Source organism: Orcinus orca, chromosome X (assembly GCF_937001465.1).
Source record: "Orcinus orca chromosome X, mOrcOrc1.1, whole genome shotgun sequence".
Classification (NCBI taxonomy): Eukaryota; Metazoa; Chordata; class Mammalia; order Artiodactyla; family Delphinidae; genus Orcinus; species Orcinus orca.
In genome coordinates this window covers 107811189-107827567 of record NC_064580.1, presented here as the reverse complement: position 1 = coordinate 107827567, position 16379 = coordinate 107811189, and the positions used below count along the sequence as shown (strand labels likewise).

The window sequence follows — 16379 nt, the reverse complement described above, 5'->3', positions numbered from 1 at the left end:
AAAATATATGCCCCAAATACCAACCAGACAGTCCCACTATCATCTCTTAGACATAAAGTGACAGTGTGATGAGAGTTTCCATTTCTATGTCTCTGCTGGTTGCTACCTCAGATTGAGTTAAGTACATTTTAGAAGAAGAATATCTAGAGAAACTACAGATCTTCCTCAGTTTATGATGGGATTACATCCCGATAAATCCATCATAAGTTGAAAATATTTTAAGTTGAAAATGCATTTAATACACCTAACCTACCAAGCATCATAGCCTAGCCTAACCTACCTTAAATGTGCTCAGAACATTTCCATTAGCCTACAGTTGGGCAATATCATGTAACACGAAGCCTGTTGTAATAAAGTATTGAATATCTCATGTAATCGATTGAATACGGAACTGAAAGTGAAAAACAGACTGGTTGTGTGAGTACAGAAGAGTTGTAAGCATATCAGTTATTTACCCTCGTGATCACGTGGCCAACAGAGCTGTGGCCCGCTGCGCTGCCCAGCATCACAAGAGAGTTTCTATCGCATATCGCTAGCCCGGGAAAAGATCAAAATTCAAAGTATGGTTTCTACTGAACGCTTATCACTTTTGCACCATCATAAAGTTGAAAAACCCTAAGTCAAGCCATTGTAACTTGGGGACCATCTGTATACCTGAGGGCAAAAGGATTATAGAAAGGTTGAGGTTAGCATTTAGATACCTGGTAGACAGGGTGTGATATGCAAAATGCTGTAAAGTTCTGGCTTTCTGTCTCCAAATCTCAATCCCACCTCTCTGCCACTGTGCCTTTTGTTCCCATCAATGGTATCACTGCTTTGGGTTAAGTTATTGACTCTTTCAAACTCCCTGTTATATGCAAATATGTTATGGTGGCTGGAGAACTAATTACCCACATTATCATCCATCTGCACAAGTTAATTGACAACTTTCCATAGGGAACCAGGAAAAGTCTAGGTCATGAGACCAAAGTGATGTATAAAAAGCAGAAGGAAGGATGGGAGTGGAAGACGGGTCCCTCTAAAAGTAAGAAGAGATTAGGTATGCAGATTGGGAGAGGCCAAAGTAGCAGAAAAGAAAAAAAAGGCAATTCTAAAGGAAAGATGATGTATGAGTATCTACTGTATTCCTTGCATTTTCATACATATTCTATTTCATCCTCATAACAACTTTATGAGATAGGAATCATTATTATCATCCTCCCCATTTGGCAGACGAGAAAACTTATCCAAATTAACACAGCTAATAAGGGTAGAGCCAAAAGTTGAACCCAAGTAATCTTGCTCTTACCTTCTATGATTTACCACCTTCAACTTAGATATGTAACAGATGCTCATATTAATAGTTCAACTAATGATAAGCAAAATAGGTGAAGCATTGACATTCCTAGAAGATTCTTGAGAGCATTAAAGGTCTCAAGAACTTTGTTCGGAAGACTTTGGGAGATGAAGAGAGGGTTTCCTCTGATTCCCCTCAAGGTAAGAGTTTGTTCATTTATGGATACCATAAGGCAGAAATAAGCATTTTACATAAGCTACAATAGTCTTCCATCTATGAATAGGACGGGTCTGACTTATTACGGATTAACGGTCTCCAGACAAGTATGCCCTCTCCCTTGGGTGTTTTATGCTCACTCTCACGTGACTTTGTAACCTGTTCTTATTGACTCTTGCCAATGGAGACCATTTGTGGTGGGGGAAATCCCAAAGGAATTAATCATCCAGAGAGCATTCTATTGGGTATTGCAATAGTTTAGATGGATTGTTGGCTACAGATCCACCTTCCACCACCATGGCAATTAATGAGCCACCCAGACAGTGTTTACTATATATAATAGCTAGGTGGGAAGAGGAGAAATCAGTCAGGGTTCTGCAGAGAAACAGAACCTCTGTGTGTGTGTGTGTGTGTGTGTATGCATATATGCATGTACATATGCATGCATATGTGTATATACATATGTGTATATATTATACATATACATGTGTGTTATAATATGTATTATATGTATAATACATATTATACATATATATAATGTATATTGTATATATGTATAATATATATACAGTTGGCCCTTGAACAACATGGATTTGAACTGCATGGGTCCACGTGTGGATTTTTTTCAATAAACATGTATTACAGTACTACACGATTCGCAGTCTGTTGAATCCGTGGATGTGGAACTGTGGATATGGAGGGCCAACTGTAAAGTTATAAGCAAATTTTCAACTGTGCTTGGGGGGAAACCCTAACCCCCACGTTGTTCAAGGGTTAACTGTATATAGAGAGGGAGAAAGAAAGAGATTTCAAGGAATTGCTTATGTGATTGTGGGGATTGGCAACTCCAAAAACTGCAGGGTAAGCTAGCAGACTGTAATCTCTCGGCAACGAGTAGATGCTACGTCTGCAGTCTTGAGGCAGAAGTCCTCTTCCTCTGAAAAACTTCAGTTTTGCTCTTTCAGCTAATTGAATGAGGCCCTCCCACATTATCAAGGGTAATCCCCTTTACTTAAACTCAGCTAACTGTAGATATTAACCACATCTACAAAATACCTCCCCAGCAACACCTAGATTAGTGTCTGATTAAATAACTGGGTATTGTAGCCCAACGAAGTTGACACATAAAACTAACCCAACACAGGATGCTTAGGGGAAGTTCCCAGGAGAACTTAAAATTCAGTATCTGCTTATGGAGATAATCAAAAACTGGCCTAGAGTTCATCTGAACTACAAGAGAAGACATCTGTAAATTTAATAGGGCAATGGATCTGATTTGAGAAGAAAGTTAACATTTGTTGAGTCCCTACTATATGCTTGGTTCTTAAGTCTTTATCTTATTTACTCACTTATGGCAGTAGCTGAGTGATAGACCATATTAGCCCCATTTTCCTAATGAGGAAACTGAAGTTCATGAAGGTTAAATAATTAGCCCAAAGACACAAAGTTAACATGACAAAGCTTGAATTTTGAGATTTGAACCCAGGTGTGTATGAAGCCAAAATCACATTCTTTCTACAAAACAAGAAGCCTGGCCTGTCTGCTTAATCTTTCTAGAAGTAGAGAATAATTCCCAGGTACATATGTTCTTGTTTGGGTAGTTTATTTTGTTTTCGTGTTTGCATTTGTTTTTGTTTTCAAATAAATAAGCAGTTCAGTTTTAAGGACTCAAGAGCTGAGGTTTGGGTGAGGCAAATAAACTTGCCCAAGGACACAGTTGAATCAGTGTAGAATGTGAACCAGAGAAAAGGTCTCTTGACAAGCAATGTAGGATTTTCCCCCACTACACTTGCCTTAAACTCCTCCTGTATTATCATGAATTCAGCCTCTCTGTCTTAAACCATAAGCTGTTTGGGGTTTTCTTTTTTTACTTCAAACCTGAATTATTTTCTAAAGCTAATGCAGTTCTTCAAATCCTCTTTTTGGAAACTGCCTTAATATTACAGCTACTTGACTGAAAAAGCAACAATAAAAAATATAGTATTAGCTATCCTTTAGTTACTGTCCACTTATCTTTACATGAAAGATTTCTGCAACAGGACACAATTGGTAATACTATAATAAATATAATAAATGTCATATGAAGGGAGTGGTGAGATAGCCATAATTAAGTCAGATTCACTATCAGAGCATTTTACCATTGAAAAGTGTGTTAAGAAAGTTCTTTTTTTTTTTTAAACACAGAATTGCTTACATCTCTCTCCTGTGGATTTAAGTTGCTTTGAATATTAAGGAGTATCCATTGCCCTTTATCCATTTTTTAAGATATAATGATAATTTATCATTATCTTGTATACATAGTATTTTATGCTTTTTGAATGCTTTCAAGTACATTAGCTCAAAGACATCATTGTACTTAAAAGAGCAGGAAGGTAGAGCCATCTAGTGCAGAATGAACTGAAATCTAAGTCTATTATGCTCCAGCTGAAGAGTCATTTCAGAGACCACACCAAGAGATGGACTTACAGAAGAGGTAGTCTTGTTTAGTCAGAGATATGGAAGGAGTTGTCAGTGGAGATGGACAGGGTCCATTGCAGACTTCCTTACAACAGGAAACGAAGAGGCATTCTAGAGCGAACCAGAAATCCTAAATCTAGAGTTCAAGTAGAATCAGGCGCCAAAGGGGGCAGCCAGATATGGAGGGTTCAAGCATGGTATTGTTCAAGAAAATTTCACTGAACAAATTTCCTCAGCTGGTATCTCTCTCCAAATGCCATCTCAAAGTCACCATCAGGTTTCTGACACTATGTTTGTGACTGTGAGCAAAGTATTTAACCTTTTGGCTCCTTACTTTTATTGAGTTACATTATAGGAAGTTTTTAAGATGAATAATGCAGCATATTACAGATGTTGCTTAATGTTCAGTGGCCATCTTTCAGTTCTCTCTAGCACAGGGAGGAGCAGTGATGTCAGATTTGGCTTTGCAGAAATACATGCAGTGATTTTGTTTAAGAAAGCATTAAAATTGATTTATAAATCCTAGGTGAATATCAACTGGTGATGTGGAATTTTTTCTCACCAAGTCTACTGGATAGTGAAAAGAACACTCCATGGAATGAATATTTAGTTAGATGGAATAGAAGGAATAAAATAGAGAATACAAATGGATATAGTTGCATCCCAAAAGAAGGAAAGAACACTGAAATTACCTGTTTTTTAAACTTTAATTTTATTTTAGTTGTTCATTTGGTTGAAACTATCTTCTGTTTTTCCTTCTCAGCTTTGACCTCGTAGCTGTCGGTGGTATCTCTGTGGTCTTAATCTTTGATCGGTCACCTTTTCTCACTGAGAAGAGGACGCTCTGGTTGCCTTGGAATCAGTTTATTGTGGTGGAGAAAGTGACCATGCAGAGAGTTGTATCAGACCCACCATCCTGCGATATCTCCAACTTTATCAGCCCAAACCCTATTGTGCTTCCTTCACCACTCACATCATTTGGAGGGTCCTGTCCAGAGAGGGGAACTATTGTTCCTGAGCTGCAGGTGGGTACATTGACCTTGAAAGTATAAAATCATAGTATCCATGGCGTGCTCAACAGTGTATAATGGCTAGATTCCTTTTCCTGGTACTCCTGCCAGCCCTAAAATGTGCTGCCCTTCATTTTCCAAGAGAAGCCTTCAAATGTAATCTCTCTGGCACACATTTGCAAGGTGATTGGCCAGGGTTATAAGGTGCTATCTCTGGCCATGGAACAAAGCAAGATGAACTAGCTGTCATGAGGATTAGACCCCAAACCTTGACCTGATGAACACTGTGTTCAAAAGAACAGAGCTTGCTGGCTCAATAGTGATAACAGTATAATCAATGAGGTGGGACCATTTGTGGTTCTGAAATTAAAGCTCCTTAAGAAATCTAGTTTTCTCCCACTGTCTAAATTGCGTCCGCTGTCATTGTTCTTAGAAGTCATGACAACTCCTCTTGTTTAGCTGTGTTTAGTAAAGGTAGTTGTCAAGCCTATGCATTTTCTCTAAAACTGCTTTCTAAGTGTTCAAGCTTTATAGTCAGAGGAAGACATTTTTGAAACTTCATATATTAGGACTCCTGAGCATTTTTCTTTTTTTTTTTAACATCTTTATTGGAGTATAATTGCTTTACAATGGTGTGTTAGTTTCTGCTTTATAACAAAGTGAATCAGCTATACATATACATATGTCCCCATATCTCTTCCCTCTTGCGTCTCCTTCCCTCCCACCCTCCCTATCCCACCCCTCTAGGTGGTCATGAAGAACCTAGGGTCAAGACGGGAATAAAGACACAGAATACAAGATGTAATTTTAGTGACCCCTTTGGTTAACTCCATCCATGCTAATAAACAAATAAGTAATAGTAATTAATTAAGGAAGCCAAGAGTTATTTTCACTCTGGGACCAACGTTTGTAAAAGATTTGCAGAGGAGTTAATGGGAGTTATTTGCTTCTCAGTCACAGGTGCCAGCTTGGAAAAACTTGTTGCTAGCTATTGATACATCCAAACACAGAGAAATATGCAAGCAAAATTTGATTAAAAAGTTGGCCCTCGGGGTCATTGCAAAGCTCCAAAGAAGGCAAGTTTGATGGCATCAGGAAAGATTAGTTCTAGAGACACCATAATCTCTGTCATAAAATATCACTTGCTGGGCCTGCTTCCAGAGTCCTTCCTCTTAGAGAGCCTAACCTGAATAAGAGCTACAACAGTGGTTTGTGATATATAACTTAACACATCGAACAAGCTTTTGTGTCTGAATATATGAGAAAAAACCTTTGATGGAACCCATAGCACTGAAATCCTTGACATTCAGCAGTGTGATCTTCTCCAACTCCTACAAAGCAATTTTTGGAACATTGTTGAAAAACCAAAATTGTTACTTTCACAGTCTCTCCTGGCAGGAAAAAAAGGAGAGCAGTCCTCAGGATAGGCTAAACGTCTTGTCCGCATGCAGATTTGGTGCAAAATTCGAAACCTATGGTCATGTAGCCTCACAAAGATTCTAGACCAAATGCCTTGACATCCATAATCCCTTTAAGCTCTCTCCTCTGGCATGTTTCTAAGACAAAAGCATGCAGTATCCTTGCCTACCTGTGACCACTGATAAGAGCCAATGTGACTTTTTTTCTTTCAGGTTGTACAGGAGGAGATCCCCATTCCTTCCAGCTTTGTGAGGCTGAGTTACCTAAGCAGCCGCACCCCCGGGTATAAAACCCTGCTTCGGATCCTTTTAACACATTCAACCATTCCCGTGGGGATGATAAAAGTACACCTCACAGTAGCTGTGGAAGGGCGACTCACACAGAAGTGGTTTCCCGCTGCAATTAATCTTGTCTACACATTTGCTTGGAACAAGACCGACATCTATGGACAGAAGGTTTGGGGCCTGGCAGAGGCTTTGGGTATGTTGAAATAATTCTGTGTAAATAGCAGTGTTGTGTTCACAAAACAGAAAGTACTAGCTGCATATTAATTTGTATTTGGAATAATTATGGGTTTTCTTCTATTTGAGGGATCTAAGGCACTTTTTCATTTAAACACTCCCTTTGGGCCTGTTTAGAGTTCCCTTTTGACACATTTTTGCTTCAAAACGATTTTAGTTCCTCTTTCATGATGGCTGCATACCAGTGGAATCACACAATATCCGACTTGTAACTGTCTCCAGAGCTGAGTGTTGCCTTCTAACTGTGACCTTTGGTGTGGCGTTCTTCAGGTCATGTTTTCATATTTGACATTTAGACTGTCATTTCCACTTAGAAAATACAAAATTTTAACTTACAGGCATCTCCACGTACTATTTTTTGTCTAGGATAGTTAGACTCCATTACCTTGTTACTGTGGTAGGTTAAATAAAAAGTCATCCTGCCTTCCTAGTCCTTTTGACTTTAAAACCTAGAATCTTACAAATAGCGGGGACCTTAAGAGATCCTTGGGGGTCTGTGATCTTCAGATATTTAATTCCTTCAGACAAACGGCATTTTTTTAAAATGAAACTGAGACAGATTTGCCAACTTTTTATTTTGCCAAGTAAGAATATTTTTTAAAGGAAAAAAAAAAGCCCCTACAATCTACTATTGCCTACCAGTACCATAATTTCATCAAGGAGGAATACCTTAGCATCAAAAAAAGGAATAGTCTGTCTTAAGAAATGGTAGTAAGCAATCTAATACTGATGCTCAGAGAGACAGACAGATAGGCAGAGAGACACCGATGTCTTTATTTCTCTCAGTCTGTAGAAGACAGTGAAAACTTCCTAAGAGACCTGACAGGTCTTTGGAACCACGGTTGGGAGCCATTGACTCTTGTGCCTTCAGGCAGTAGCTCATGGAAACCACCCTTGGACAGATGAGAAGACTATTTTTAAAGTTCTCCAGAGGAGATCTTTTCATATTCTCCCTTGGAAGTGTCTATCATGGTATAATTCGCATATAACTGACCTATATTTCTTAGACTACAGTGTGTCGATTTCCTCTCTTTCTTTCCAGAGGGAAGCATAGGGAGGGGAAAAAAAAAAAAAGACTGGTGACTCTTCTTTGCCCAAGAGACCCTCATATATTTAAATAATCAACTCATCTCTGTTGGGCTTTATTAGAATGCAAGGACCATGGAGTGGTTCAGATTGCCTCAGTTAGTGAGGAATTATTGTAACGACACAGGGGAAAGTAAGGAAAGAACAAGAAAAGGCATCAGCAGCCTCAAAGGTGGGCCTCATCAAATTGCAGCCTGGCTTGGGATACATTGTAGTCCTAGAAGATCAGCATCTGCTCTATCAGCTGAGCAACAGCTCTAGTTGTCCCCTCTGCAGCAAGAGTCCACTGCTTCCCACCATGGTGACCCAGCCATAGCGATGATGGAGCTCATTACTTCTCCTGTGGTACTAACTACCCTCTTTTTCTCTCAGCTCTTACCAACTCCATGATCTGGTGTCTTGCTCTGTATCTTGCATTCAGATCTCTCTTACAATATTGGGTTTTGTCAGCCAATCACCATGCAGTAGAGAACATCCGAAGGCAGAGCTCTACCGTTAGGCTAACTATCAATGAGGTCGCTGGCCAGCCTGTGGAGTCCTGCCCAATCCCTAGTCCAGTGAGTGTGATGAAGAGAATAACTCTGGAGCCAGACTCCCTCCCTGAGTTCACATCATCCCTTCTCTACTTACTAGCAGCTATGCAACACTGGGTAAATTACTTAATCTCCAAATGCCACAGTTTTTCCATCTATTAAACGTGTATCATAAAGAGAATGTTACAGGTTATTATGCTATGAGGATTAAATGAGGTGAGTGAGTGCTAGTTGCTGGTATGGTCAGCATATTGGAATCACAAGGTATAAAGCATGGCGCCTATGCAGGTGTTTGTTGCCTCAGCTTCTCTAATAAGGGAGCTGTGGGCTTAACAGGTAGGTACTGTGTTAATTATTCTCCATTTGCCCTCCCAGACACACACACACACACGCGCAGACACACACACACACGCACACACAGTCTCTTCTGTGACCTTCTCTGTGCTTTGAAAGACTGGCTTCTGTGGACCACATTGCCTGGACTCCTTTGCTCTCTGGCTTCCCTCTTGATTTGGTCAATGGATGGCACCATCAGGAGACAGCAGGGTGGAAGGAGAGAGAGGTCAGGGTATTTATCCCTCTCCCTGCTTCACTGCAGTTCTGACAGTGACTACACTGGAAGATGGGAGCTCTGTTGAGTAGCCCCTCCTCCAAATCCCCAGGCTGTCTCTGGTCTCCTGTATCACTCCCTCCCCTTACCCCTCTCTGCAAGCCCAGACAGCTTCCCAATGTTGCCAGTCCCTGGGTGGGTCACGACCCTTGTTGATTCCCTTCACCCTGCTCATGCTTCTTTAAATAGTCCCTTCATACAGCTCTTTACTGTGAACACTTCTGAGTGTGATATCTGACTCCTGCTGGGAGTCAAATATCACAGCCTGGCTGATGCCTCCTCAAAGCCTCATATTCCCCTCTCAGGATATTATCCTAAAGCCTTTGCTTCACTAGAATAATCTAAAATTCCTCTAACTTTTCTCCATAGGGCTTTGTTTTCCAATTCTTTATGGCTTTGCTCAGAACCCTTGCCAAGTTGTGAGATTTGGGGGGGGTTTTGTTTTTATTTTTTTACTTTTTTCTTAAGTTGTGACACTTAGCAACTTACCCAGTACTCTGATGAAGAGCTGACCAAGACAGTGTCTAGCAGTCATTTCTTGCTAGGGTTCACATAAATGCAACTCAGCCTGACTTTTTTAAAAAAGTAAAAGCTTTATTGAGATATAATTCACATACCATAAAGTTCACCCATTTAAAATGTACCATTCAGTGGATTTTAGTATTATCACAATGTTGTACAACCATCACCAACATCTAATTCCAGAACATTTTCATCACCCCACAAAGTAGCCCTATAGACACTAGCAGTCACTAGTCACTCCTCCCTCCCCTCCAGGCCCTGGCAACCACCAGTCTCCTTTCAGTCTCTATGGATTTACCTTTTCTGGATATTTCAAACAAATGCAATCATATAATATGTGGTCTTTTGTATCTGACTTCTTTCAGTTGACATAATGTTTCCAAAGTTCATCCATGTCATAGCAGGTGTCAGTCCTTCATTCCTTTTTATGACTGAATAATATTCCGTTGCACAGATATACCACGTTTCATTTATCCATTCATCAACTGGTGGACTTATGGGTTGTTTCCACTTTTTGGCTATTGTGAATAATGCTTCTATTAACATTTGCATACAAGTATTTGTTTGAATACCTGTTTTCAATTCTTTGGGGGATATACCTAGGAGTAGAATTGTAGGTCATATGGTAGTTGTTTGACATGTTGAAGAGTGGCCAAACTGTTTTCCACAGTGACTGCACTATTTTATCAACCTCACTTTATGCATAAAAATGTGTTATACATCTTCCTTTTAAATACTTCCAGTGCTGAAGATTCTAGAATTTTCCTCCTTGTTGTAGTTAAGCACTCTTAATGACTTAGTTTCTCATATATCCATGGATGATTGAATAAACAACTAAAACACAAAGAAAAACAAAGATGTTCTAGTATACACGCCAGTGATGAAGGCTTCATCCGTATTGTTTGCCTATGGATGTTGTTTTACTTCCTATTTCTACAGTTAAGTTCCTGGTCAAAACTTGCTCCAGCATTCTGACTATAAACATGGCCTTAATTAAAATGCTGAAATATATATTGTTGGTTCCCTTTTAAGGCTAGTAACAGTAATAAAAGCAAGAGACAATTGACCCACTCAGAAGTGTCCAAGGGAGAGGGAAAAAATGTTCCTCGTGGTGTTTTATGTATACTTAAGGGACATTTTTTTTTAGAGTAGAGAAAGAAAATTGGCAAGGATCCCAAGGAAAACAGCCAAAATAATTTCAGGTGTGGTACCTAAGATGGAATATGGATTATTTACCTTGTAGGAAGTGTTCCTGATAACTTAATCATGGTTAAAGGAATTTTATTTACTACCTAGTCTCCATTTCCATCTCCGCGGAGACTAAGGGAATTTTCTTGACAGTGGTAAAGCATTAGGATGTGTGGTAGAATGAAGATGGACAATCTACTTCTCTGAAGATGGATTGTGAGTGCCTTAAGAACATAACAGACAATAAATAGTTCAGGTGATAAATGGATGGAGACAAAGAGATCAAGTATGTTACCATTGAATTCACACCTTAATAGATACGATTGAATCTAAACAAAGAAGCAAACATTTAGTTGTACTCCTAGCCATATTTTTTAATCACTTAACTGATGTTAGAAGAAACAGACTAAATTTTGCACCAGATATTAACAATGGTGCTATATATGACACTTCTCAGGTTTGCTTCAAATTCAGAAATCCTAGTATAGGCTTTTGGTAGGAAGAATAATAGCCACCACCTCCCAAAGATGTAAATATATTATGTTACATGGCAAAAGATAATTAAGGTTACAAATGGGGTTAGGGATGCCAATCAGCTGACCTTGAGATGGAATGATTATCCTGGATTGTCCGGGTGGGCCCACTGTCATCACAAGGGTCCTTAAAAGTGGAAGAGGGAGGCAGAGGGGAGGTCAGAGTTAGAGGATAATATAACTATAGAAGAAAGGCACAGCAAGATGCAGTTTTGCTGGCTTTGAGGATAAAAGAAGGGAGCCAAGGACCAAGGAATGTGGGTGGCCTCTAGAAGCTGGAAAAGGCAAGGAAATGGAGCCTTGGAGCCTCCAGAAGGAACTCAGCCCACTGACCCCTTGATTTTAGCTCAGTGAGACCCTTTTCAGACTTCTGACCTCCTTATCTATAAGATGATAAATCTGTCTTGCTTGAAGCCTTTAAGTTCGTCATAATTTGTTACAACAGCAATAGGAAACAAACCTTGACCACTATTCTTACAGTCCCAGTTATAGCTAGGATTTTGATTAAAACTATGGCTTGAAAGGTCTCCCACTCTTCTTCCTTCCCATGCCAGTTAAATATGAACCTCTCCCACCTGTTTCTGCGTGATGGAGAAAGAGATCAGATTTAAACAAGCTGAATTGGAAATGATGGTGAATATCTAAGTTGAAATGCCCACTTAGTGTGAAATGTGGGACTCTTGTTTCCCCCATGGCTCAGCTGTGGGAAATTGGTGTGATCTCTAAGGCCTAGAGTGTCACAAAAGAAGAATAGATTGTTGAGAGACAGGCAAAATGAGAAAAGGAGTACTTGAGATCCTAGGGTATCCCACCAGTTTTTACAGTGACACAGATTTTGCAACTAGAGGGATAATACCAGAGTGAATAAATTACCAACAGAGGTTGTGTGAACTGATTCCTTGGAGAAGTATCAATGGCAGCTGATAAGATTGATTAATCCAAGTACAATATTGATCAAGTGGAAGAAGAGTAAAATCTCCCTCGGGGTTGCAATACAAAAACCACAATCACTAGTTCATCCGGCTTAAAGATTTTGGTGTCTGATACACAGACAAGACTCCCCTGCTAAAAACTCCATGTGAGCATTTGAAATAATTTGCCCTTAGTGCTTTATTCTCTGGCTCTAAATAAGGTGTGATGTCTGGAAATCACTGTATATTATTTAGTTTCTTTCCCAACTCTGCTGCTTGCAAAACAGTGTAAAAAAAAAATCATTTTTAAGTTCACAGTGCTGTTAAAATTCTAGAGACGGCTTATTTAATTTGACAAACTGGCTTGTTCAGGGGCTCTGATCTGCATCCATTATATGAATTTTGTCAAAATAATTCCCTATGTCCGCCTGTGTCCGCATACCTTATCAATATATAATAATGCATTCTGCCTGGTCTTCATTTTAATTAAATTAAACTGCAGTGGTTTGGAGTCCTGGAAGTGCAGGAAATCAGCCATCCGCCTTTAGTAGCACTGCTATAAACAATTCTATTTTTCTTCAAGGTTATTGGCAACAACAATTGCATAATTATTTAGTACAGTAGTTTGGCAAGAAGGAGTGGTGTTTCAGGGAGAACTAGACTTCCTAAAGGTTCACGACGCAACGGAGTCTGTCTAAATTGTGTTAGAGAGAAACAGGGGAACATTAATGGTAATAGGTGCTAAGCTAAGTTTGCTTTGTGCACACAAAACATCCCCAAGAATGATGCTTTAGTGTTCATAAATTTCCCTTCAGTAAAACCTAAGCAGGCTGGGCAGCCACAAAAATAGCATGCACTGAATATTTCGATAATAAATGGGTAGTGCTTCGCAATTTACAAAGTTCTTTCACATACATTTTCTCATTTTAATCCTTATAACATTCCTGCCTGATAGGTATGGCACAATGAATATGATCTTCATGTTACAGAGCGGGAAACAGGTTCAGAAACAACCAGTGACTTGCCGAAAGACCGTTCCAGAGCAGGGATTCAAACTCAGGTCTCCCAGTCCTGAGCTCTGCATGCCTTTTTACTGCTGCCTGTCTTCACTAAAAGGACCAACCCACTTTACTGAGTACCCAATTCAACGCCCCAGTGGCTTTCTGTCAAAGAAGCTAGCAGAGATAATAATCTTTCATCATTTCTCTCCACTCATGAATTCGTAATCATTAACTGAGAGCAGGGCTGTTTTATCCATTCAGCTTTATAGGCACAGCACCAAGGATATGAGTTTTTCAAGGACCTACAAAAATCTTCACAACCTGAAAAATAAATGCATTGGCACCAAAATGTGCAAAGAAAACCAGGAATCAACATTAATAAATTGTTTAAATAAATGTCTGCAAAATGGAGCATTATGTCAGCTTGTCAACTCCAACTCAATTTTCACACTTACACGTGAAATGGGTTTAATGTTGGATATGGGTTGTGGGTTGTATCCATTTTAATATTTCTGATAAAATGTGAGATCGGCCCTCCGAAGAGTACCTAGGGTTTTTAAATGACCCTTGATTGACACTCTGGTGAGTCAATCAATATTTTTTAATGGAATAAAATGGAATGGAATGGAATAGAACGTAAGTGAATAGAATAGAATAGAATAGATCAGAATGTAAAACTATGAGGAGAGTATGGTTTGGGAAAACTTCCTTTCACTTACACGTGTGTGTGTGTGTGTGTGTGTGTGTGTGTGTGTGTGTGTGTGTATCTTTACATGTGTGTTGGGTCACAATTAAATGACTTTCAGGCATAAGAATTTGAAAGCCATTGGCAAGGTAATATAGTCAAGAGACAGAAAAATTAAATGATTTACCAAACCATATGGTTTATTTTCCAAGTCAGCATTTATGACTGTTCTTGCCTCCCAGTCCCTTCTACCAACCCATCTCAGGGTATTATGGTGATATCTCTTCAAGATTAGGTGACGATATATATAATTTGTCATTCAAACCAATATACTCTTGAGAGTGAAAGAGGATGCTGTTAACAATAGCATAACTGGATACTGTTTTGGGCCAACCAGGATACATGGTGCTTCTGCTTCAAGGTTATCCCTAGCTTGCAATCCTTATACCTTAAACTCAGAGCAAATGAAAGGCTATTTATTTAAAGCACTTCTGAATCATGGGTCTTTCCCTTAATAGCTGTGATCTAGCATAGAAGTAAAAGGCACTTGCTAAGAAGTGACTGGGTTTGAGCTCTGGTTCTGCCATTTACTACTAGTCAGATGACCTTGGACTAGTCACTTCACCTCTCTGAGTCTATTATCTCATCTATCAAATGGGAGTAAATATATCTTCCTCATGAGCTTGCATGAGTCTTCAAATTAGGTAATATACACAAAAATGTTAGGTGTTATGCAAATGTAAGGTGATATTATTTTAAGGAGGCCATGGATGAAAGTTCCAAAAGGCAGGTAACCCTTCAGGGTATGGCCTCTCTGACATGACGAATTATCCTGCCCTGTGTAATATCCACTGTGTCTGCAGTGCTTAGCAAATCACCTGTCTGGCACGTAGAACTGCTCAGCGAAGGTTTGCTGAGTCATTAAATAACCAGCACCTTTCTTTCCATTACAGTATTGCATCCCCGTTAATCAATCACATTGTTTCAAAGGATAACTAGTCCATTTTCAAGGTGAATCCATCTCCAAAACCCCCTCCCAAAGAAAAATGCCTAGATACTGCTAGAAGATAGTAACCTTTTGTTTTCTTTTGTACTGGGTGAGGGGCGGGGGAGCGGGGAAGGGGAAGGGATTGTCCTTCATTTGTTTTTTTTTGTTTTTTTGTTTTTTTTGTTTTTCCGCTACGTGGGCCTCTCACTGTTGTGGCCTCTCCCGTTGCGGAGCACAGGCTCCGGACGCGCAGGCTCAGCGGCCATGGCTCACGGGCCCAGCCGCTCCGCGGCATGTGGGATCTTCCCGGACCGGGGCACGAACCCGCGTCCCCTGCATCGGCAGGCGGACTCTCAACCACTGCGCCACCAGGGAAGCCCCTTCATTTGTTTTTGATGCACTCCCCAGACATTGACTGTCTAGCTACCCTGACCTTCTTTCAATCTCCCAAAGATATGAAACCTCAAAGCCTTGCCCACATGCCATGCTCTCTGCCTAGAATGTTCTTCCCTGTTCTTCATGAGGTAAACCCCTTCTACATGAAGAGGCTTTCCCTTGTCTTCCCATTCCAACTTAAATTCCCTTGTTACGCTGTCTCATGATACCCTGCACTTTCCCACCATAGCAGTTATCATGATTTGTGTGTGTACGTGTTGTCTTGTTTCATATTTGTCCCTCTCACTAGAATGTGAGCAACGTGATCTCCGCTGGCGGGAGTGCTATCTTGTTCATTCTCACATTCCCAGTGCCTGACAACAGGAGGTACTCATTAAATATCGTGAATTTGTTCACCCTGCCTTCTGTGGTACACAGGTCATCTGGGTTCTGGGTTCGCTTTTATGCAGCTAGGCTCGGACAAAGCAGCCCGAAAAAAAAAATTCATAAGATAAGTTGTCAGTGTACAGGACCTCTTGGCCGAAACTCTGTGGCTACCTCACTCCTGGATGCTTTTTACCTTTTCTACCTGTATTTTCTCTTCATTCAACTACTGTGTCGCTTTTAGCACTATGATGTTTAAACTGGTAGGGTTATTTTTGTAAACTGGTAAGGTGCAGATCCTAAGTAAAATATTACCAAATCAAATCCAGTGACTCATTAAAAAGATAATACATCATAACCAAGTACCGTAGAGTGTATTTTAGGACCTCAAAGATGGTTCAGCGTTAGGGAATGTATTGCTAGAATTTTCCACCTCAATAGATTAAAGGAGAAAACTATGTGAATATCTCCATAAGTACTGAAAAGGCACTTGGTAAAAATTCATCACCTGATTCTGACACTCTTAGTAAGCCAGGAATAATAGATAAACAAAGCATTTCAGGCCACTGGGCACTGTGTCAAATTGAGGAGTCTCTGGGGTTATCCTATCCTATGAGAAATCACTAGAGAATAGGAGAAAGTAGAAGTCATTCTGGGAGCAGGT

At 39.9% G+C, this 16379-nt stretch overlaps 1 protein-coding gene across 1 annotated transcript in view; it reads left to right on the top strand.

Moving 5' to 3' along the window:
- The window catches only part of LOC101276968 (teneurin-1), a 350419-nt gene that overhangs the window by 200703 nt on the left and 133337 nt on the right, over positions 1-16379 (top strand). Inside the window, exons 16-17 of the mRNA XM_049704537.1 lie at positions 4713-4974; positions 6591-6858. Of these exons, the coding sequence (XP_049560494.1) occupies positions 4713-4974; positions 6591-6858 (530 nt within the window). The remainder of the gene's footprint in view (positions 1-4712; positions 4975-6590; positions 6859-16379) is intronic.